General features: G+C 35.1%; 3 protein-coding genes and 1 non-coding gene across 5 annotated transcripts; 3 read left to right on the forward strand and 1 right to left on the reverse strand.

The window, feature by feature from the left end:
- The first annotated feature begins 2,653 nt into the window (after window positions 1-2,653).
- Window positions 2,654-5,501, forward strand: LOC7478913 (uncharacterized). 2 transcript variants are annotated; one of them, XR_008057168.1, is made up of 6 exons: window positions 2,654-3,005; window positions 3,099-3,192; window positions 3,280-3,350; window positions 4,621-4,677; window positions 4,813-5,047; window positions 5,221-5,501. XR_008057168.1 is itself a non-coding variant. In XM_024583181.2 (5 exons), the coding sequence occupies exons 1-5, from the start codon at window positions 2,895-2,897 to the stop codon at window positions 4,966-4,968; spliced, it is 489 nt and encodes a 162-aa protein (XP_024438949.1). In that variant the 5' UTR covers window positions 2,655-2,894; the 3' UTR covers window positions 4,969-5,390. The 2 variants fall into 2 exon arrangements, 1 of the variants encoding a protein (XP_024438949.1); XM_024583181.2 differs by having other exon boundaries at window positions 2,655-3,005; window positions 4,813-5,390.
- A 3,251-nt stretch (window positions 5,502-8,752) lies between these two features.
- LOC7478914 (importin subunit alpha-1) lies at window positions 8,753-13,341 on the forward strand. Its single transcript, XM_002318930.4, has 11 exons — window positions 8,753-9,132; window positions 9,916-10,012; window positions 10,099-10,190; window positions 10,275-10,406; window positions 10,597-10,782; window positions 11,018-11,181; window positions 11,264-11,342; window positions 11,731-11,859; window positions 11,964-12,091; window positions 12,189-12,563; window positions 12,723-13,341. Exons 1-10 carry the CDS (start codon window positions 8,923-8,925, stop codon window positions 12,559-12,561), a joined length of 1,590 nt encoding a protein of 529 aa, XP_002318966.1. The 5' UTR covers window positions 8,753-8,922; the 3' UTR covers window positions 12,562-12,563; window positions 12,723-13,341.
- Window positions 13,342-15,985: 2,644 nt separating this feature from the next.
- LOC7478915 (40S ribosomal protein S4-2) lies at window positions 15,986-18,322 on the forward strand. Its single transcript, XM_002318931.4, has 5 exons — window positions 15,986-16,135; window positions 16,592-16,669; window positions 16,783-16,963; window positions 17,466-17,563; window positions 17,735-18,322. The coding sequence occupies exons 1-5, from the start codon at window positions 16,133-16,135 to the stop codon at window positions 18,164-18,166; spliced, it is 792 nt and encodes a 263-aa protein (XP_002318967.2). The 5' UTR covers window positions 15,986-16,132; the 3' UTR covers window positions 18,167-18,322.
- Window positions 18,323-20,977: 2,655 nt separating this feature from the next.
- TRNAT-AGU (transfer RNA threonine (anticodon AGU)) lies at window positions 20,978-21,051 on the reverse strand. The gene has a single exon. It is a non-coding gene; the product is annotated as a tRNA-Thr (tRNA).
- Window positions 21,052-21,536: the final 485 nt, after the last annotated feature.

A 21,536-nucleotide genomic window follows, 5' to 3' on the forward strand; every position in this document is an offset into this window, starting at 1 on the left:
CCAACCCTTTTCCAAATGCCCATCATAGTAGTCAATTTATAAATACATTAAGTCCTCCTTAATTAAAATTATCTTTTTCTTTAAACCATTACTTTTTTTTTTATTATTTTCTAAATCAGTAAATTCACAATATAAATTATAGTGCCAAACTCATGACTATTAATGTTATTAGACCTGTTCAGTCTATATGACCAAGCTCTAAAGCTAAGTAATGAATTCACTGAGAATAATTTAAAATAATATTATTTTAAAAAATTAAAAATTATATAATTTTTTTTAAAACAGATTAAGATATGTCTTATTTGAATTGTGATTGAATTGTTAATTGACTTGACGAGTCAATTGGTTTAACCGAATCAAGTCTCGCTCGATATAACATAAAATCTAGTTTGAGTCATGTCCAAGATCAACGGATTGCCAGACTCACTAATAATATCGAGTCGGGTTTAATAAGACTGGTACAATAAAGCAGGAAACTAGTATATCTATCCCCAAAATCAATATCTCTAGGACAAGCCAAATTTGTATTAGCTTCTAGAAATAGCATTTTATTTGCGTAAAGATTAAAAAAGAAACTTAAAATACTTGGAAAGAAGGTGATTAACAGAGCATGGTGGTTGGTTCTTAGAAGTTGCCACTTTCGAAACCTTAATGCTTACTCCAAGTATTAAAGTAGAGACTTGTAAAAGCAATTGATTTTATATCCTTTCTTTATCAAAATTAAATTAATATGTATTGCATTTGCTACCGTATTACGATAAATAGAGGCTGGGATATAAAAACAGTTGGGTTAATATATCTATTAAATTGAAAAATTATTAAACTTGATTAATTCAGGTCGCCTTTATCAATCTAAATCAACATAAATTAAAAAATAAATAAAATGAAATTATTTTAAAAAAATGTATAAACTGGATCGTTCTATCAAGTCAGCTATAGTGTTGTTTAATTAATTTTAAACCTAGTGAAAATTAAATTCTAAATCTAACGAAGTAACCTGTCGGAACCGTACGACTTTAATAGCCACCGCTTGAATACCTAACAAATTCAAACTTTCTGGGTGGCCTCTTTGCCGTCTCAAGCTTTTCGATCCTTTTCCTTGGTGTTTAGTCAAATTAACCAGACAGACATGAACAATATTTTCTTACAGGTAAATTAATCAGCGGCGCGTATGTTTACAGTAAATCCAGGGAAAGCTCAGGAGGGAGAGGATAGGAAGAATGTTGCCCCAATCTCTCTACAGAACACACGATTCCTTCACAGAAATTAAGAATAAAAAAGTGTTTCTCTCACCATCACCATCATCAAATGGTAAAATAATAGATTTCACATCAATATTTCTTACCTGTTTACATCGTAATCAAAGGTTAACGACTGAGACTGGGCAAGATCAAAGGGGTTATCTGTGGAGACTAGAGACTGCTCTTTCATCTGATCGGAGGGTGTGCTTAGATGCCATCTCAGCTTCCACTATCTTGTTTCAGAGATTTATTCCCTTTCGTTAACAAATATCTAAATCCAAGGAGGGCTTTTGATGAATAAATATATATATTTAATTTTTTACCAGTTAAATAATCAATCTGATATAAATACAGGAAAGCCCGCTATCATCCGTAACAAAGATATTAAAGGTTTTTTTAAAAATACGAAAATATTCATCCTTTCAAGAATCGAATTGGAATCTTTTCGACACGCAACGTGCCGCGATTAAGAAGAAAAAAAAAAGAGCGCGAAACGTGCCACAGGCCCAAAAGGAAGCCAATTTGCAATGGCAAGTCCCGTAATTATTCCAAAATCAAATGTGAAAATCACAAGATCGCATGAAAATATCTAGCCTCCCGAGACCGTAAAGGGCTAGTGGCATTTATTATGTCCTCTTATTTTAACTTCTATCTCATTTATATCCTTTTACTATTTTAATTTATATTTATATCCTTTTTTGAATATAAATTTGATGGTACGTCTAGTTGTTTAGATACAATTTTATACCTTAAACGAGCTTTAAGAAGCTCTAAAATTAGAACTTCTTCCACCTTTTCTTTTACTTTTTTACATCTTATAAAATATACGATATATTTTTTATTTTTAATATAAATTTATTTTTAATTATGTGTTAACAAATATTTTATTTTGCATCAAAACACAATCATAATCATAATTTATACATGTTTAGGATGTTTAGGATACACGAGCACGCTTTTACTTTGAGAACACGAGTTACATTATATTCACGCTCATTTTTTAAACATGTTTTTATTCATTAAATTAGACACATATTTAAATGTTAGGTATTGTTATAATAGTTATTTTTTAAAGTGTTTTTAATTTGAAAATGTATTAAAATAATATTTTTTTAAAAAAATTAAAATTTATTTTTATATTAATATAAAAATTCAAATTTTATTTTTAAAAATTATAATTTTTAACTAATAACATTTTAACACGACACCCGACACGCATATTGTATCATTATGCTTAGTGTGTTTGACTTTTAAGGGAGAATTCAACACAGACAAGGAACGAGGTGACTAACAACATGAAGAGTAGGGGATGGACTTTACATTTAAAAACATCAAGTGACTGAAATGAAACTTAACCTTTAACAGTTTAACTGAAATACAAAAACTGTCATCACTCTCAGGTCTCTCGAACTTTCCTCCCTCCCTTTTTCTCAAAGATATTTTCTCTCTACAGACACAATTACACAAACATCCCTTTATAGCTTCAATTCTCCTCAAATCCTTAAAGACAAGAACAGAACCAACAGAACTACCCCCTTGTGGGACCTGAGTTCTTGATCTTGTGCATTCTTGTTCCTCTGCCATGCTCATTCTTTGACGACTGTGAGTTTTTAGGTTAGCTGTTTTGTGTAAATTAAATTGTAGTAAAGAGATATGGATAGAGAAGGAGGATCCAAAGGCGGATCTTGCTACTACACGATTCTTGGTATTCGTAGGGATGCCTCCTTCTCTGATATCCGTTCTGCTTACAGAAAACTTGCCATGGTAAATTCAAGAATTTAAAAAACAACCCACCACGTTTTGACTCTTCTTACTGGTTTATCTAAAGTTTGTAACCTTTTCTTTTAATGATTTCAGAAATGGCATCCTGATAAGTGGGCTCAAAATCAAAGTCCTGGGGTCGGCGGAGAAGCCAAACGGCGGTTCCAGCGGGTTCAAGAGGCTTATTCCGGTGAGAGTGGCGGTTTTAATGGTGGTAATCTGGTGTTTAGGTTGTGTTTTTGAACCGAAGGTAACTATGTTTAATGGGTTTTTGCAGTTTTATCTGATCAATTTAAGAGGTCAATGTACGATGCTGGGCTTTACGATCCTCTGGAGGAAGAAGACGAGGTACGTTCGAAAATACCCTCTTTGTTTTCTATTTTGTTTTAGTTCTCGCAAGGCAGAACAAAATGGTGTCGTTTTTAGGTTTTGGTGTTCGTGGGTGTGGTGATTAATGATTGGCTAGGCACATTCACTTTACTCTTGTGCGGGATGACTGAGGTTTCCAAGGCATTTTCGTGGCAATTTGGTAAATAGGATTCTTGCCAAAGTTTTTTTTATTAAAAAATGCTAGCAACAGCAATAAATTAAAATATCATTAAGTAATTTTGAAAAAAAATTAAAATTAATATTTTTTTATTGTTTTTAAATTGATGTTTTGATATTAAAAATAATATTTAAAAAATAAAAAAATATTTTTTTAATAGATTTCTGAGTGAAAAATATTTTAAAAAGTAATGAAATTTTATTTTTTAAATTGATAATGTGTCATTCACATTATATCTGTGCTGAATTTAAAAGTGCAGTTAATTTTATGTTTTATTTTTAAAAAATTTATTAAAATAATTTATTTTTTTATTTTTTAACTTTTTTATATCGTTACATAAAAACACTCTAAAATATAAAAATAAAAATTTTAAATAAAAATAAAAATAAATTTTTTTAAAAACATGATTTCAAATTTATTCACAAAGCAGACTTTTATTAGATGAATGAACATATATATTAAGGTACCGTTTTAAACCGTAGTTGGAATGAAAAGACATAATTTTTCACTGTTTGAAATGCTGCATACCACGTAGACAAACATTGGAAAGTTGATTTTGGAACCTTTGACCTGATTTGGATTGAGTTTCAATTTGAGTTAGTGTGTGTTTAGCAGTGTGGTTGCGAGTGTTTTTCAAATAACTTTTCGTGCTAAAATGCATGCCAATGATTTTTTTTATTTTTTAAAAATTATTTTTAACATCAGCACATCAAAACGATCCAAAACATACAAACCATATTAAATTTTAGTAAAAAAAAATTCAAATTTTTTGGGAACGCCGCCGCAGCCGCGTTCCCAAACGAGCTCTTAGTCTGGTTTGAACTTGTTGGGTCAACGTCAAGAAATTTATCTGGGTTGATCTCGTGATCCACGAGTTAATCTAATAATTCAGTGATCTAGGCTCTTTCCTGCGTCGGTCTAAGTCTAATGCGCACAACAATGCATGTATTACATGCACAAATGAGATGCTACAGTATCGTGGACTATCTATTGTTGATGTCCCCTGTCTTTTTAGTTTGTTTTCTTTCAATAGATTGCCCCTGTCTTAAATTTGTAAATTTTTGAAAACAGGAGTTTTGTGATTTCATGCAAGAGATGATCTCTATGATGAACAGTGTGAAAGATGAGGTATGAAATTGAGCTCCCACCCCTTCACTTTCCCCTGTTGCCCCCTTTTTGTGTAACCATTATTATTTCACTTAAGCCATTTGAAAAGGGCAGAATGGTAAATTTGACCTCCAAACGGTGTGTTGAATATTCCAGGGAGATAGTTTTGAAGATCTGCAGAAGATGTTTATGGAAATGGTGGGTGGGAATGGCATGGACTTTAACCTCAATGATGACCAGACGAGTATGAAGAGGGCACGTGTCAATGCATTGAAAGGTAATGCAGCGAAGCGCAGCAGCTCTCGCTGTTGATGCATGAGTTACAGTGGATCATCCAACCAAGTGCATGAATTATGGTGGAAATTTGGTGTTTATGGGGGGATTAGTTTAGGTAACAATTTAGTTTGTTCTTAACTTGGAAGGCTTGTGATTATACTCAGATAGAATAAAATTTCCCTTTACTTGTTTGTCATCAACTTATATCATACACTATGTTTTTCCTCTGTTCATTGAACATTGAGTGAAGAAGAGCTATGAATGGTAACATTTGTCTTTGCCAAACATGAGACAACATGGGCATCCAAAGCCATTTCTTAAGGTCCTTCAACTAGGAGATGAGGCATGGGCCAGCATGGGAGAACAAATTTGACATTTGTTACGCATATCACTTGTACTATATAGTTTTGTAAAACATTATCTTAGACATGTTTCATGCATTAGTGTGATTCGGGCCATGTATAGTTCTATCTCGCCAGTTACTTTTCGTGTGATAGGTGCATCTGCAAACTTCTTTATAAATTCTTGGTGCATGACTGCAATCCAAAGAAATAATCTTTTTTGATTCATTGCTTCTGATACCAACCAGTTCTCCTATCATCTCGGTTATGCACTGGATATAGGTAAGGTGGGCTATCTTTTTTTTAATTTTATGCCCAAGGATATATAAAGCTCAATCTAGATCTGCTACACTAAAAAGCTAAAGGGCGTTGAAATTGCCGAGGTCCATTGTGATCATTTCATGGTGTGATGCAAAAGCTTTCATAAGGTCGTCCATGCCGCCTCCATTGGTGCTGGTGGTCGACGTCTCTAGTATTTGATAAAGTATTGTATGGCAGGACTGTAGCTGTTAGTGCTTTACTGGTGTGTCTGTAGTGCAACTTGCAAACTTACATTACATGGTATGTTTGTCTCTGGCTTGCTTTTCATTTTCTAGCTTTCGGCACCCTTGCTTTACAGTGCTTGTCTTATCTTGGTGTCTGTTGTGCATGGAGAATCATGGTAGAGAAGATTGTTGTTAAAGAATTCAAGTGGGTCGCAGCAAATAGGAAAACTTTAGCTTAAATTTTGCATGCTGTATTGTGTATTGCTGTGGGGATTAGGGATAATCACTCGATGACACTTCAACATTTTCTTCTTCGCTGTTTCTAGCAATGTTTATTACAATGAACACCAAAAATACGGCCCGTCCTTGTTTCCATGGCCAAAGAGGTACCATGCCTTCACTCCCTTCAAAAGCAACCTTGTTCAATTTTTTTCAATTTTTTTTTTTAAATAAAACGATAGTACGTTTAAAGGGTGAACTGGCCCAGACGATCAGATCAGCTTCAGTTTTGTCAGGCCCTGAAAAGCTGCGTCTTGAACCATCAGAGCCAACTACTTTCAGGTACAAAGACATTTAATTTGCCATTTTTTTCGACAGATCTATTGTAAGAATTTACTGTCGCCATGCACAGTTTTCATTGACAACCAACCAGTCACCGGCAGCTATGAACCAGAAGCATCTTGGGGTGAACTGTGAAGCATGCATAGTTGTATAAGGTTATTCTTCTATGAGCATCAAGTTATCATAAGAATATAAGGTTTTCTTTATTTAATATAAAACATGCTTTCATGATTTTTATTTTTTTTATATTTCACACTTAAGAAACTTGATCAATAAAAAAAAATTACAGCTAACGAAAAAAAAAAAAACAAGAAGAGACAATTTACAGTCATATTTCTACAAGAATATTATTGTATAATCATGGGCTCCATAGCTAATTAATTCAAGTCTTTTTTTATTTTTTTTAACACTTATTTTTTTAATACCACTAAATACCAAATAATTATATTCAAGTATTTTTAGTAACATGGTCAAACGATATATAATAACATTTTTTTTATAATTTTTTTTTATAAAAAGTAAAATCATCAAATGTGATGGGATTTAGATTATTAATATGAAAAAAATAATCTAAATCCCATCACATTAACATTAAATTCATTTAATTCACGTGCCACATTCATGTAGTAATATTAAATAAAATCATAAAAAACTTATTTTAAAAAAAAAAACTTAGGAAATCTTACTGCATTAGCCTGTATTGAACTTAGAACCTCCGTACATGAATCATTAAATTGTTTTTTCATCTCCTATAAAATCATATGGAGCCATGTTATAGCAAATAAACCTTAATTTCTCAAAGTAAATCCACACAAATCTCACGTTTCAGGGTCCAATGCACAGGAAGAGGAATAGAAAAACTGAGGCCGACTTCTGCCGAGACAGGTAGCACAGAGCTCGTACTCGATTGTCTGTATTGAAAAAATATTATTTTAATATATTTTTAATTAAAAAATACTCCTTATCACATTACCGAACACATTTTCATGATCCAGGAGCATGAATCATAGTTGTTAATTCGGACTTGGCTTAATGGTAGGACCTTGAATTTGACCTGGTTGAAAATAAAAGAATAAAGAATAAAATTAAAAAGTAAATAGCAAAAAAAAACAATGATGTAATTTATTTTTAATTGTTAAGAGAAATAAAAAAAAAAAACCCACCACCAATAACAATCCAACTACCACACTCATAACATAATGTGTAAGAAGAGATGGCTACGCATCTAGTGAGATGAGAGATTATCAGATTTGGCTACCAGGTAAAGTCACACGTGCCAACCTGAATTGCGTAAATGTCATCCACTCACGAAAATACCAAAACATTCCCACAAACTTGTTAATTACATAAAACCCTTGTAAAAATACCAAAATGCTTCCAAAAACAAAGCTTAACTTTTGTGTTTTCTGAGGTTAACAACGTGCTTTCACTATACACGGATCATGAAAAAATCGTAAGCACCCCTACCCAACAGCTCAACACATCTGTAATCTCGGGGGCAAGGAAATATATTTACTGTTAGGAAGCGTGTGAAAAGTCAAGAAAACCCCTAATCAACAATTATAAATCTCGTTGACTATTGGGTAAATGAGTATTTTTACTGTATAAAAAATAAAAATAAAAAGTACATACACACCCAAATAATTTTTTAATGAGTAATGGGTAAGTGTAAAAGACTAACAGATCTCCAGCTTCGAGGCTTAAGTTTTTTTTTCCACAAAAGATAAAGGAGTAATTTGATTATAGCAATACACATACACAGTAAACTGTCTGTAAAGCTACACTGAAACTCGCAATTCTCTCAGCTGTTCTTTTAAGGTCTCTCTCGGCATCTCCCCTTCAGGTGTCTGGGAAATCCCCAGCCCAAGAAACAAAGGACTCATGCATGAAATGAACTGCCTCTTAACTTTAAAGCATCAATCATTGAAAAAGCTCTTCATCAATCAATCAATCAATCAACCATCTCCTCCTCTTGAAATTGATATAATCTTCTCTCATAAAAGATTTCAATTTTGTCCCTCTCTCTCTCTCTCTCTTTTATAATCATTTTCATCTTAGCATGCACAGTTGTTAGACTTGAATCGAAAACAGGTTGGATTATTCAATCAATAGTTGATTCAAATCAATTATTTTTATTAAAAACGATAGCGTTTTGTTCTTTCTTCTTTTTGTTGTTGACTCCACCTAATTTTGATTTGGTTTGGTTAGCCAACCAAATCATTAAAACCTTAATTTTATCAATCATGTTAGTTGGATCAATGTTCAATCAAATTGGCATACAGCGACCAGGCTAGCTTCCCTCCATCAGTAAACGGCGTCGTTCGAGCAGTTCCCTCAAAAAGGTCACCTGTTTTCTTCACTTTCAAAATTCAAATTAACCCAATCAATGGCACATCTCGTAATAAAATAACGATCAAAACCCATTTTCTTATCAAACCCTACATATATAATGCAAACCTCTCCGCTACGCCCCCCTCTCTCTCCTCAACTTTCAAAAAATCAAACAAAATCCTCAATTAATTGTTCGATTGATTGCTTAATCCTTCAACCAACTCGCTAATCCAAAATAATCATCGTATTAGCTAATCCTTTAATCCGAATCGATGTCGTTGAGGCCAAGTGCAAGGACCGAGGTCCGCCGGAACAGGTACAAGGTGGCGGTGGATGCGGAGGAGGGAAGGCGGAGGAGGGAGGATAACATGGTGGAGATCCGTAAGAATCGGAGAGAAGAGAGTCTTCAAAAGAAGAGACGTGAAGGACTTCAGGCTCAAGCCATGCCTGCTAGTCTCCACTCTTCTGCTGCTGAGAAGAAGGTTAGTTTCGTGATTTTATGGATTTTTCGTCTTCATTTTCGACTATTTTTTATTGTAATTTGTTTTGAGTGTTTGTGTGTGTAGGATTTCAGTTGAAATTAGGGTTTTTGTTGAATTTGGTTTTGAATGGTGGCTTTGTGGTTAAATTTAATGAACTGCTGCTGTTGAGATGGTTAAGGTTGAGTGAATTTGGTTAATAATATTTTGGTGTGATTGGTGGTCTGATTGTTTTGGAGCGTTATAGTGTGTTAGTTTTGTTGGGCTTAGTTAGAATTAGGTTTAAAAGATTTAGGTTTCAGTTGGTTTGGAGCTTTGATGAATTTTTATCGGAACTGGGTGTATTAGATTATCTGAAGGGCTTAAGTTTTATTCATTCAAGGGTTATGGTGCTTTTAATGGTTTCACTGTAAGGTCTGTTTGCTAGGTTGAGCTATGCAATAGGAATACTTGTCTCAATCGTGTAGAGTGCAACCAATCCCATCGCATTGGTATTGGGTGCCACTTTGCCAGGATCTCTTGTTGGAATTGATTAAACCATTGGATATTGGTCTTTGATTGCTTGATTGAATGGGTTATGTATTCTGTTGAATTGTCTGAACCAATAATTGGGGGATGCTAGTTTGGCTATTTCCAGGTGTGTTAGTTCATTAGCTTTTTGGAGGTTTGGATGGTGGATACTTGTAATTTAGGTGAAATTTGGATACTTGTTTGTTTCACTTTTGGTGATCTTAAAAGATGTTCGAGTTTTGATTTATTCTCTATGTTGGACTTGGTTGCCCGCAGTTGGAACATCTGCCATCAATGGTTGCGGGTGTTTGGACTGAAGATGGTAATCTGCAATTGGAGGCAACCACTCAGTTCAGGAAATTACTTTCAATTGGTGAGAAACTGCTTCTTGGAATGTCTTTTATAATCGCATTAATGCTATTTGCATAACATGTCTCTGTTGTCAATTTCTGTTGCCAGAGCGCAGCCCTCCTATTGAGGAAGTTATACAAGCTGGTGTTGTTCCTCGATTTGTTCAGTTTCTTATGAGGGAGGACTTCCCACAATTACAGGTATTGTAGATGCCTTTGACTATTTGTTTCTTTTTTTTGTTGTTGTATATGCTGGAGAATCTAATCAGGTGAAAATTACTGTAGTTTGAAGCAGCTTGGGCTCTCACAAACATTGCTTCTGGAACATCTGAGAACACCAAGGTGGTGATTGATCATGGGGCTGTTCCTATATTTGTACAGCTTCTTGCTTCTCCAAGTGACGATGTTCGTGAGCAGGTATGAAAATCAATCATGACCAGTGTTAACTGGTTTGATTTTCTTTTGTTTATTTAAATTGTCTTGGGTTAGGTCTTAATGTTTTTTGTTCAGTGTGAATGAATTTGGTTTTTATTAATTAGCTGCAGTCAGTAGCTATCCTGCTAGATAATTGTGACCAAACTCCTCCCTTATATGTTTGAATGTACAGGCTGTGTGGGCATTGGGAAATGTTGCTGGAGATTCTCCTAGATGCCGTGATCTTGTCCTTGGCAATGGAGCTTTGCTTCCTTTACTGGCACAATTAAATGAGAATGCCAAACTTTCTATGCTCAGAAATGCTACATGGACACTCTCAAACTTTTGTCGAGGCAAGCCACAACCTCCTTTTGATCAGGTTTGGTTATTTATTAGATCATTTTTATTTGCGTTTTGACTGAATGTGAAAAGATCAATGCTCCACCCTTTATTTTTTTTCACTTGATAATGGTCGAGCCATTTATCCTTTTTAATATATAGTTATGAGGGATTTCAGGGATCGTTGCTGGCTTGAATCTTTATTGTTTGTAATGTTTTATGTGCTGGTTCTTAGGCCACGGGTCTTGACTTTTTGTTGCAATCTCATTTAACAGGTTAAGCCTGCACTTCCAGCTCTTGCACGCCTTATTCATTCTGACGATGAAGAAGTCTTAACTGATGCATGCTGGGCACTCTCATATCTCTCTGATGGTACAAATGACAAAATTCAAGCTGTTATCGAAGCAGGAGTATGTCCACGGCTAGTTGAGCTTCTGCTGTGAGTATTAGATTGTGGGACTTCTACCTTTCTATTTTGTGTGTTAGGCACCCAAATCCTGAACTTTTGTATCATGTTTCAGGCACCCATCTCCTTCAGTTCTGATTCCTGCTCTTCGCACTGTGGGAAATATCGTCACTGGGGATGATATGCAGACACAGGTATTTGTCGCTTATAGCCACATGTTTCTCATGTGCAAAAAAGCTACACTATTTTGTTATCCCACAATCCTAGAAAATTCTTTTAATGGAGATGCTGTCTCCGTTTTAGCATTCCTGTTAGTACCTTGCAGATATGAAAAGGCATTTTCAGGAGAAAGCTAACGAGGGCATTCATGACCAGGAAATAGGGCATATGTTTATTTGCATAATATAACTGCCAGAGAAGGCAGTAGGAGTTTGTCTTTTCATTTCATGGTTATGAAAAGAAATGCTTTTCTTCAATCATTTTCTGTTATTGGGAAAATCATTAAGGATGCACACGTGGACACTTTCATTGTAAGAAGAGATTTGTTTATCTCACATGTTGACGTGTTCTGCTACCATGTAGTGTATCATCAATCATCAAGCGCTGCCTTGCCTTTTGAACTTGTTGGCCAACAATTATAAAAAGAGTATCAAGAAGGAAGCTTGTTGGACCATCTCTAATATAACAGCTGGTAACAAGGAGCAGATCCAGGTAACTCAGAAATACTTGTTGGTTGCATTTATTTATTAAATTGCATCAATTCAGTCTGAACGATGAATTGATTTTCTTTATATCTTGTTCATGAAATTTTGCAGGCTGTTATTGAAGCTAATATTATCGGTCCACTTGTTAATCTGCTTCAAAATGCTGAGTTTGACATCAAGAAAGAGGCAGCATGGGCAATTTCAAATGCTACATCTGGTGGTGCCCATGAACAAATCAAGTAAGAAGCAGTAATCTTATTAGTTTGGAAAATATGTTTTGCAAGTTGAGGAGTGAATCAATCAGCCTGCTCATCCGGGTGTACACGTGGTTTACAGGTACCTTGTCAGCCAGGGTTGTATCAAGCCCTTGTGTGACCTTCTCATTTGCCCAGATCCAAGGATTGTAACAGTCTGTTTAGAAGGCCTTGAAAACATCTTAAAGGTAGGAGAAGCTGACAAGAATGTGAGTGAAACTGGAGGTGTAAATCTCTATGCTCAGATGATTGATGATGCTGAAGGATTGGAGAAAATTGAGAATCTACAGTCGCATGACAACACTGAAATATATGAGAAGGCAGTGAAGATTCTTGAGACATATTGGTTGGAAGAGGAGGATGAAACAATGCCACCAGGAGATGCTTCCCAATCTGGGTTCCAATTTGGGGGTGAGGCTCCTGCTGTTCCCTCTGGCGGATTCAACTTCAGCTAAAGGTATATATTAATCGTGTGATGGTTCATATTCTGGTAATCCCAGGCTAATTTTTGGTGATCAGCATGGAGGGCCAATGGGCATCTAAGTTTTGCTACCCAAGGTCTCCCAAAAACTGAAAAATATTTTTCCAGCACTCAATGATGTATTATTGATTGCAGGAGTTTTAGCTGCAGGCTCCATTGAAGTCCTCGAGGAGTGTGGTGAGATGGTCGTCAGGTTCAGGTCAGGTGTCTTGGTGTCATGTTTGGTCTATCTCTGGTTTCGGGTAGTGGTTGATAGGGTGTTGGACTGGCTTGCGTTTCATTATGGCCAGAGTAATACGTTGCGGGAAGAGAAATGAATGTGATTGGTGGCATGATTGAACTTGGGTTTCCATGTCTAGAATATTTTGGGAAACCTGAGTTCATTTTAAAGGGAGTAGTTATCCCAGGAGACTGGGGTCTTATAAAAAGGACATGGAGTCTCTCTCTCAGTTTTTTTTTTTTAATATTTCTATTGTCCTAGTCTTCATGGTAGCATCTCTGCTTCCCTTTTCATAGTGTTAATTTTTGGCACTCAGAAAATCTTTATATTGCCATGCTTGTAGTTTCAAGGAATATTGGAATGATGTTTCCTTTACATTGTAAGAGTCGGTTGCAAAGATACGAGTCTCCTAGCTGTTTTCTAGGATATATACAGTGTACTGGCTTGTTATTTCAAAGTGTCAAAAACTCTTATATTGAAGGGAAATGTTGAACTGCTATCAGTATTGATTTATTATTTTGATTTCACCGTTCACCATCTTTGTTCCAACTTTCCTACCAATTTCTTCTTATGAAGACACCTTCTTGCATATAGTTCTTGGCACTTTTATCCCAGTAACTCCGAAGAGTTTTGTTAGTATCTTGATTGGTCACCTCCTTGCAACTTGCAACTTGCAATTTTAGATTTAACTTGTCTCTCTACACTACAGCAGCTATAGGGAAGCAAAAAATGACAAATATAGGACTTCTGGTGTACGAATAAATCTGCATAATTCACTCGGTTCAATATGGAAGAACCAGTTTTCGTTGAAAAACAGGAGGGCATGTGCCCACTACTAATGTACAAAAAATTGCAGTGTGGGGAACCTAGGGGCTTGCCACCGCTGCGATCCACAATCTCTGCTTTGCTTGCCTACGAGGGTGAAGGAGAGCGACCGTGTTTATATTTATGATCTCACATGTTCCTTGTAGTAGTTACATGTCCTACGCTTGTTTTCTTGATTTGGGGAAGTTTTTATCAAAATAATTGTTTTTGGGTTATATTTTTTATGTGAAAATTGTTCTTTGTGGAGAAAATATGAGGAGGAAGAAATGAAAAATGATTTTTTTTTTAGTTTGGCTAAATACTTTAGTTGACTAGTCTCGGTGCTCGTGCTTCATCGCGGGGTTGAATTATTTTTTTACACAAAAAATAATGTTTGGGTATTAAAATGTAGTTAAAAAATAACATAAAAAATAGTTATGATAAATGTGTAACAATACCGATTAATTAAGACAGCATTACTTACTAAGTCACCACAAAATTGATAAGGAAGCTACACTGTTATTGCCTTGTGTTTTAGTTGTCTTGTAATAAGGAAAACCAGATGTCTTAAGTAATTAGCGTAATTAAGTAGCATTTAACATGCTAAAGCTAAACCAGATGTCTAGGACAAAACATCATGATAAACAAGGTTCTGACGATAACAAGCTGTCCTAGAGGTTATTTAACAGTGGTTAAGATAGTAAGGTGACAACATCCAAGCTTCACTCTTCATTAGAAGTCTTCAGTTTCGGCACCTGAGTGGCTCCTTCTTCCTCAGCTGCATAAAGAAAACACAGAATTTCTCAGAAAATGTTGAGCAACAAAGTAATGGAAATCAAGCAAAAACAATGATAAGTACAGGACCTGGTTGCTATGACCACGCTACTTCTTCCTGCACTTATCAGCCTTAAGTGGTAGACGAGCATAGCACCTAACAATCCAAAACCATAAAAAAGACCACCTAGTGTCTTACAAAATCATGGGTATCAGCTGAAAAAACAACGCAAAATCTTTAAGGCCAAACTGATATTTAGAATCCCTGAAACGCAACCTATTTAGTTTTGGAAAAATCCACCAATTCAGTTGGCTCTACATAGACTCAGTCACTCTTAAGTTCCAAACTTTTAGGCAAAGAAAACGAGATTCCATGGGGAATTCTAGCTTACTGAAATAATAACCATCCAACCGACATATAGTAAAGCTAACTACTGTATCTTCAAAAGGCTACAAAAAGTAACAAAGCATGGAAACTAGAGAATGCCAAAATGGAAATACTCTGCTAAATCACCTAGCATTATGTAGGAAACTGTTCTCCTTTCACTTTCCAATGCACCAAAAACACTACAATATCTTCAAGAAAACCTCAAGCCTTCTCCTTTCATTAACCCACCTTCGTTTTCATCAATATTTCTCAATTCTTGCTAACCCACCACTCCAAATCCGAACCCCATTGCTTTCCTTATTGCACTTTCCTCTTCCTCTCGAACCCCAACAAAAATCCCAGAACTTGAACTCCAAACCCCATCAAAATGAGGGATCTTTTGCTTGTAACAAGCACCAAAAAGTGTTTTTTTTTATATTATTAATGTAGGTGTCCGGACCAGTTTTTGTATACCTCGATTAATCCCACGGGCCCTGAAGTTAACGATCATGAAAGCCTCTAGTGAACATCATATTAGCAACCACAAGGCTTGAACCTGAGATCATAGAAAAAATAAACTTTTTAGTTCTAAGCTCTTACTATTATATCACTTGGTAGATGGTTCACTGAAATATGTTTTTAATGGTGAAGTTGGTGTCTTTTTAGCAAAGCAGATAATTTGTTTTTTCATGGGCTTTAAATAAAATAGTTATGGGTGGACCTTTGTCTCGAAGACTATTATCAATGGGATGAAAGAATTTATTATTATTGTTATTTTAAAATTGTTAAAGAAAAATAATTAATCTCTGGACGCTGACTGCATATAATATATTAGTAAAAATTGGCATGATTTAACTGTTAATTTCATGATCTATTGATTTATAGCATAGTTTAGATTGGTTTTATTTTGAATAAATTTTTTATTCAAATAATATCATTTTAAACTTTTTTTTACATCACTTCATGGTTTTTTTTTTAGTAAAAAAAACATATTTTTTTTTATTTTTTTGAATAATTATAACTTAAATTGACCCGATAATCTGCAGGTCAATCCGTTCAGCCCTCGACGAATTTCTTGGGCTGGTCGAACCTCCGACAGCTTCAACTAAATATGCAAGATACCCTTGGTCTGTGTTAAAAAAAAAATTACAAGCATGGCTTAATGGACAGATAATTGGGCCCAAACAAAAGTCCAAAAAATCTGTGGGCCAATACATTGACCCAGACTCGGTTAAATTAGGGTTCCAATATATAATAACAGCCGTGATATATAGCTTGCATCTCTCTCAACCTGTAAGGACTTTAGAAGCCGCAACAGGGGAGGAGACTCAAGAGAGGAGCAGCTCCGCAGAATTACTTAGGAACCTTTACGTTTCCAAAATGGTTAGCTTATCTTTTTCTCTCTTGTTTATGCTCTTAACGTTTGAGTTAAGTGCTTTTTGGTTTTGTTTTTGGATTCGGTAGCTCACTGGCTTTCAGCTTGTCTCAGTGATGCTTACTAGTGGTTGTGTAGTTGATTTCTTTAAAGAAAACTTGGGACTTGTTGGTTTTGATATTGTTGAATTTGTGGGAAGTATCCGTTACTTTGTTTTGTTGAATAAAGTGAAAATTGGAAAGAAACAAGTTTTCTGTAAGATCTTGTGAATGATTCTTACAAGGTTGGATTTTGAAGTGAAGGGCTTTTCCTTGATTTGTCACACCTTTATGCCTTTTGTTGATTCGTTTTCCTTTCGTGTGTCTGGTTGTTGTTTTAACCTGGGTATGATTTAGTAATGTCATCAAGATGTTTTTTACTTGCTTTGGTTTAATTAATCTCTCTGCTTTTGTGATGCATTACAGGCTAGAGGGTTGAAGAAGCATTTGAAGAGGCTTAATGCCCCTAAACATTGGATGCTTGACAAACTTGGTGGTGCATTTGTATGTTAACAATCTCTGACCCCCTTTGCTGCAATATCAATTAATTCCTTGTGGTTCCTTGTAGCCTGGTGTTTCTATTTTGAGTGTAAAATGTTTTATTTTGTGTTGTGTAGGCACCCAAGCCATCATCTGGACCCCACAAGTCTAGGGAATGCTTGCCTCTGATTCTTATTCTGCGTAACAGGCTGAAGTATGCTCTCACAGGCCGTGAAGTGCTTGCTATTTTGATGCAGAGACATGTCCTTGTTGATGGCAAGGTCAGGACAGATAAAACTTACCCATCTGGTTTCATGGGTATGTGCAATTCTGTCTTTACAATGATTATTTCTCTTATGTGGATATTCTAGATAGGTGTAGGATTTTGTAGTTTTCAATGCTTTGGGATTGGTTCTAGATGGGTAAGGAGAAGTTTTTATCATTAGTATCTCTAGCTGGAAGTAATGGATGAACTTGCAGTAGTTTAATTTTTCACATCTCTTGGCGGGGCATGACATGATTAAGAAATTGAGGGATGCAATTCAGTAAAATAGCTGTTGGAAAGTGATCGTGTATGAGAGGTTATAAGTGCTCATATCTGCCAGAAATTAATGCTTGTTTTAAGTGATCATTATGTGAAAGGTTATGGGTGCTTTTGCTGCCAGCTTTCTGTCATGCTAGATTGGAAGTGGTTATTATGTGTGATAAACTATTAGAGTTTCTCCCCTTTTTCGCTTATATGATCATTTCTTTTTCATTTTTTCCCTACATATTCTAGTCTTCATTTGGGTTGCTCACTTTGTTTTGCTTTCTGCTACAGATGTTGTGTCAATCCCAAAGACAAATGAGAGCTTTCGTCTCCTCTATGACACCAAAGGCCGCTTCAGGCTCCACTCCCTCAGAGATGATGAGGCCAAGGTTTGTGATAGTTTTGGCTATTATGTGGTTTGTTGTTTTGATTTGTGATGTTTTTGTTTTTTTGGACCGTGCACTAATTTCATAGATCAATGAATTGTATTTTTGTAAGTTCATATCTTAGAGTGGAACCGCCAGTTAATGATTCCATTTGTTTTTTTAATGCTTGCGCAGTTTAAGCTTTGCAAAGTTCGGTCTGTTCAGTTTGGACAGAAAGGAATCCCTTACCTGAACACTTATGATGGGCGCACCATCCGCTACCCAGATCCCCTCATTAAGGCCAATGACACCATCAAGCTGGACCTAGAGAACAACAAAATAGTTGATTTCATCAAGTTTGATGTGGGAAATGTTGTCATGGTCACTGGGGGAAGGAACAGAGGCCGAGTTGGAGTAATCAAGAACCGGGAGAAGCACAAGGGAACTTTTGAGACAATCCATGTTCAAGATGCCACTGGCCATGAGTTTGCCACTCGCTTGGGCAATGTATTCACCATTGGAAAGGGCACCAAGCCATGGATTTCTCTTCCCAAGGGCAAGGGTATTAAGTTGTCTATCATCGAGGAGGCTAAAAAAAGGCTTGCAGCATCCCAAGCTGCTGCCTGAAGTTAATGATTTTTCCAATAATCTTGGCCTCAGTTATGTTTTGTTAACGCTATAATTACTGTTTTTGTTTAGGAGTGCACGATTTTGAACGATGTTTTCACATTTCAATTATAACTTTTGCAAAATGCATCGAGTATTGACGAAGTAGTTATGAGATTTTCTGTAGCCTTTCAGATCACTCATTCTATGGACTGTTTATTTGCCAGTTAGTGTCAAGAAAGTTATGTTAATAGTGTTACTGTTTAAAAAAATTAACTAAAAAAAAAATCATTTTAATAATCTATTTATATTTTAATACATTTAATATTAATACTTTTAGTTTTTTAATAAGAAATTATTGAAAAACAATTAATTGATGAAAGAAAGAATCTTTGAATAAATTTCTCGCCCGTTTCTCACACCACGAGACTGGAAGAACAAGATTTTTGTGGTTTGGTCCTTGTTGCAAGGGATCTGAGTGCCTTTTTTACCTCAAATGGCTTATATAATCTTGTCTTTCATGGATCGTTCCTTCTTGGCTTCCTAATTGGCTAATTATCTCCGCACCTGCACCTTGGCGGAAGCTTTTGGGAACACCTCAGATTATATTCATGCCTCATGATTTTCTATAAAGTGGTGAGGAAAGCTTATATAATTATACAAATACGTAGATTAGATGGTACTAATCACTCAATAATTATCCTAATTATCTGGCTGAAGTTCAACCTTTTTAACGTTAAAAAATTTCCCAACCCACGCTAGCAGAAACAAACAATTAGCTCCTAATCCCTGGTTTGTTTGTATGCCCTTTCTTCTTTTCTCTTTTCTTCTCCCATCTTTTCACACTATTTTCTTGGTATTTCTCTCTTAATCCTCTCTTGAATTTCTCTCTTGGTTCTCTCTGTAATTTTTCTCTCCCCCCTCTATACTTTCTCGTAAACATCCTCTTTTTATGAGCAAAGATAAACCAAAAGATTACAAAACCATGCTGGTTTTACAAAAGGGAGGTGGTTATGGAAGATTCTTCCTCTCTCTCTTTCTCTCTTCTAAAACCTTCCTTCCTGAAGTTGTAGTGTCTGGGTTCCCTTTTCTCCCCTATGAACTGAATCAATAGAATGAGAAAAGCAACCTCAAAGATTGTTCTCTCATGGGTGAGTTTCTTCTTCAGTCGAGGCTGACTGGTAAGGTGTTTTGACAAATTCATTATGAACACTAGGATATAAACGTGCAATTTGATGAACTTGAATCATGTAGAGGGGATGCTACATTCACTCATCTGAATGTGGTCCATCAATCAGCCCTCTAGGTTAAAGAAAAAAATAATAATGATCGAACTACATGATACTTGTTCTCTTCATTAAAATATGAGTGACACGTAGTCTGTTCTAAACCCTTCAAATTAGGGTTTTGATCATTTTCAATCAAGTCCCTGTACTTCTAATTTCATCATATACATCTTCAATTAACAAAGAAACTTCTCAATTCTTGCAATTGCATCCTTGAAAACATTGATTGAAAACCCTTATTCTCATGCCTTTTACAAATTAATCTTTGGTTTTCATATTATACAATTTGACCCTTATTAATTACCAAACTTTTAATTTGTCTCAACATGACCTCTAGTTTGATCAATTTTAGCCCCTTAATGCATGCACCTTTTGAACCTTGATCTTTGGCTTTGAGTTTTTTCAATTTAGTCTTTAATCAACCTTTAAACATCAAATTTCTTTCAATTACATCCCTGATTACACCAACTTCACTTCAATTACTGCAAATTGATATGAATTAGGCCTTTAAACTTAATATTTTTTTAATTGAGCCCTTGATTGAGTCAACAAAAACCCATTAGAAGTTTAGTTAAGCCCTTAAACTTAATTAATTCTTTCAATTTTGATCAAGTTGGATTTCAATCTTAATATTGTTTCAATTAAATTCTTATATAAGTTAAAAAAAAACTCATTAGAAGATTAATTAAACTCCTTTAACTTAATTAATTCTTTCAATTTTGATCAAATTGACTTTAAAACTTAATTTTGCTTCAATAAAGTTTTTTTCTTAAGTTAATTAAAGAAGTTTAATTAAGTTCCTAAACTTAATTAATTATTATAATTTTGATCAAAACAACTTTCAAATTTAATTTTCTTTACATTAAGTCTTTTTTCAACCTATCTTATCAATATTATTTCAATTTGATTATTTTCTTGGTGTTTTGACATGTTGCAGCTCAAGAGTTCATCTATTTATGTTCCAAAAATATTTTTGGATTTTGATTTTTGGAATAATAGAAAAAAGAAATTTTAGGATATTTTACATACATATGTAAGGCCGCGGGCAGGTCACACTATCACGGAACATGGGCAAGTCATCTGAACATGGACCATTCATGAAGAATCCTAAATATTTTTCACAACCCTTGATCACGGACCACGAATAAATCACCTGATCACGGACCACAAATAAGTCACTCAATCATAGATCATGAGCTAGTCAATGGCTTCACTTATAAGATAGTGTTTGATATTATGATAACGGTTGTTTTTTAAAGTGTGTTTTACTTGAAAATATATCAAAATAATATTTTTATTTTAAAAAATTTATTTTTAACATCAGCAAATTAAAACAATCAAAAAAATAAAAAAACAAAAATTAAAACAAAAAAAAAATTAAAAAAACATGACAAACGAAGTTTGTGTGCTGCTGACTGCTTGGTATTGGCTAGCTTCTTACAGCTCCATTTTATACCTCTCGGAAACTAACGAGGTGAATTGAAGATGTCTTTGCATCCGCCTGACAATTAAAAAAAAAACAAAACCGAAAAAGGAATGGTTGTGTTGCTCTCGTTGAGAGTCGAACTCAAGACCTCCCGCTTACTAAACGGGTGCTCTAACCAACTGAGCTACGAGAGCTGGTTGATTTCATAATTGAAAATAAATTATAATTACTATTTCCTTTAAGGTTTATATTTTGGGCCGAAGGTGACCACAAATGCCTTTTCACATTATCCCTTGATCAGATTGCAGGAATGTCCAAATCACTCTCCGTGTTGAAAATTCCAAACTTCGTCTCTCTCTGTTTGGTCAATGCAGAAGGGATTTTGTTCACCAGGACATTTATGATGTACCGTTTGTAACTACTGTTCCTCTACATAAATACATACTCTGTTGGTTCAAAAAATTGTTCTGTCGATTACAAGGCATACCTTATAGCTTCTGCCTAGATAGGAGCCATGAACCAAATACATGCACTTAGCTCTTGTTCCCCCCAAAAAAACAAAAAAAAAAACATAATAATTCAGATGATAGTCTGATAAGATTATGCAACAAGCATAGCTTTGCAGGCATGGTGAAACACAAAACTCGTCACTTCGAAGTTTCATCCGTGCATGGTAGAA

The sequence above is a fragment of the Populus trichocarpa genome, chromosome 13, assembly GCF_000002775.5.
Source record: "Populus trichocarpa isolate Nisqually-1 chromosome 13, P.trichocarpa_v4.1, whole genome shotgun sequence".
NCBI classification, from domain to species: Eukaryota; Viridiplantae; Streptophyta; class Magnoliopsida; order Malpighiales; family Salicaceae; genus Populus; species Populus trichocarpa.

Excerpts from the sequence above, each read along its gene's own strand:
- LOC7478913 (XM_024583181.2), top strand. The coding sequence starts at position 2,895 with ATGGATAGAGAAGGAGGATCCAAAGGCGGATCTTGCTACTACACGATT. Across the intron at positions 3,193-3,279 it reads GGTTCAAGAGGCTTATTCCG|TTTTATCTGATCAATTTAAG; the intron begins GTGAGAGTGGCG and ends GGGTTTTTGCAG. Across the intron at positions 3,351-4,620 it reads CTCTGGAGGAAGAAGACGAG|GAGTTTTGTGATTTCATGCA; the intron begins GTACGTTCGAAA and ends TTTTGAAAACAG.
- LOC7478915 (XM_002318931.4), top strand. Across the intron at positions 16,670-16,782 it reads ACAAACTTGGTGGTGCATTT|GCACCCAAGCCATCATCTGG; the intron begins GTATGTTAACAA and ends TGTGTTGTGTAG. Across the intron at positions 16,964-17,465 it reads TTACCCATCTGGTTTCATGG|ATGTTGTGTCAATCCCAAAG; the intron begins GTATGTGCAATT and ends TTTCTGCTACAG.
- LOC7478914 (XM_002318930.4), top strand. The coding sequence starts at position 8,923 with ATGTCGTTGAGGCCAAGTGCAAGGACCGAGGTCCGCCGGAACAGGTAC. Across the intron at positions 11,343-11,730 it reads GGGATGATATGCAGACACAG|TGTATCATCAATCATCAAGC; the intron begins GTATTTGTCGCT and ends GCTACCATGTAG. Across the intron at positions 11,860-11,963 it reads GTAACAAGGAGCAGATCCAG|GCTGTTATTGAAGCTAATAT; the intron begins GTAACTCAGAAA and ends GAAATTTTGCAG.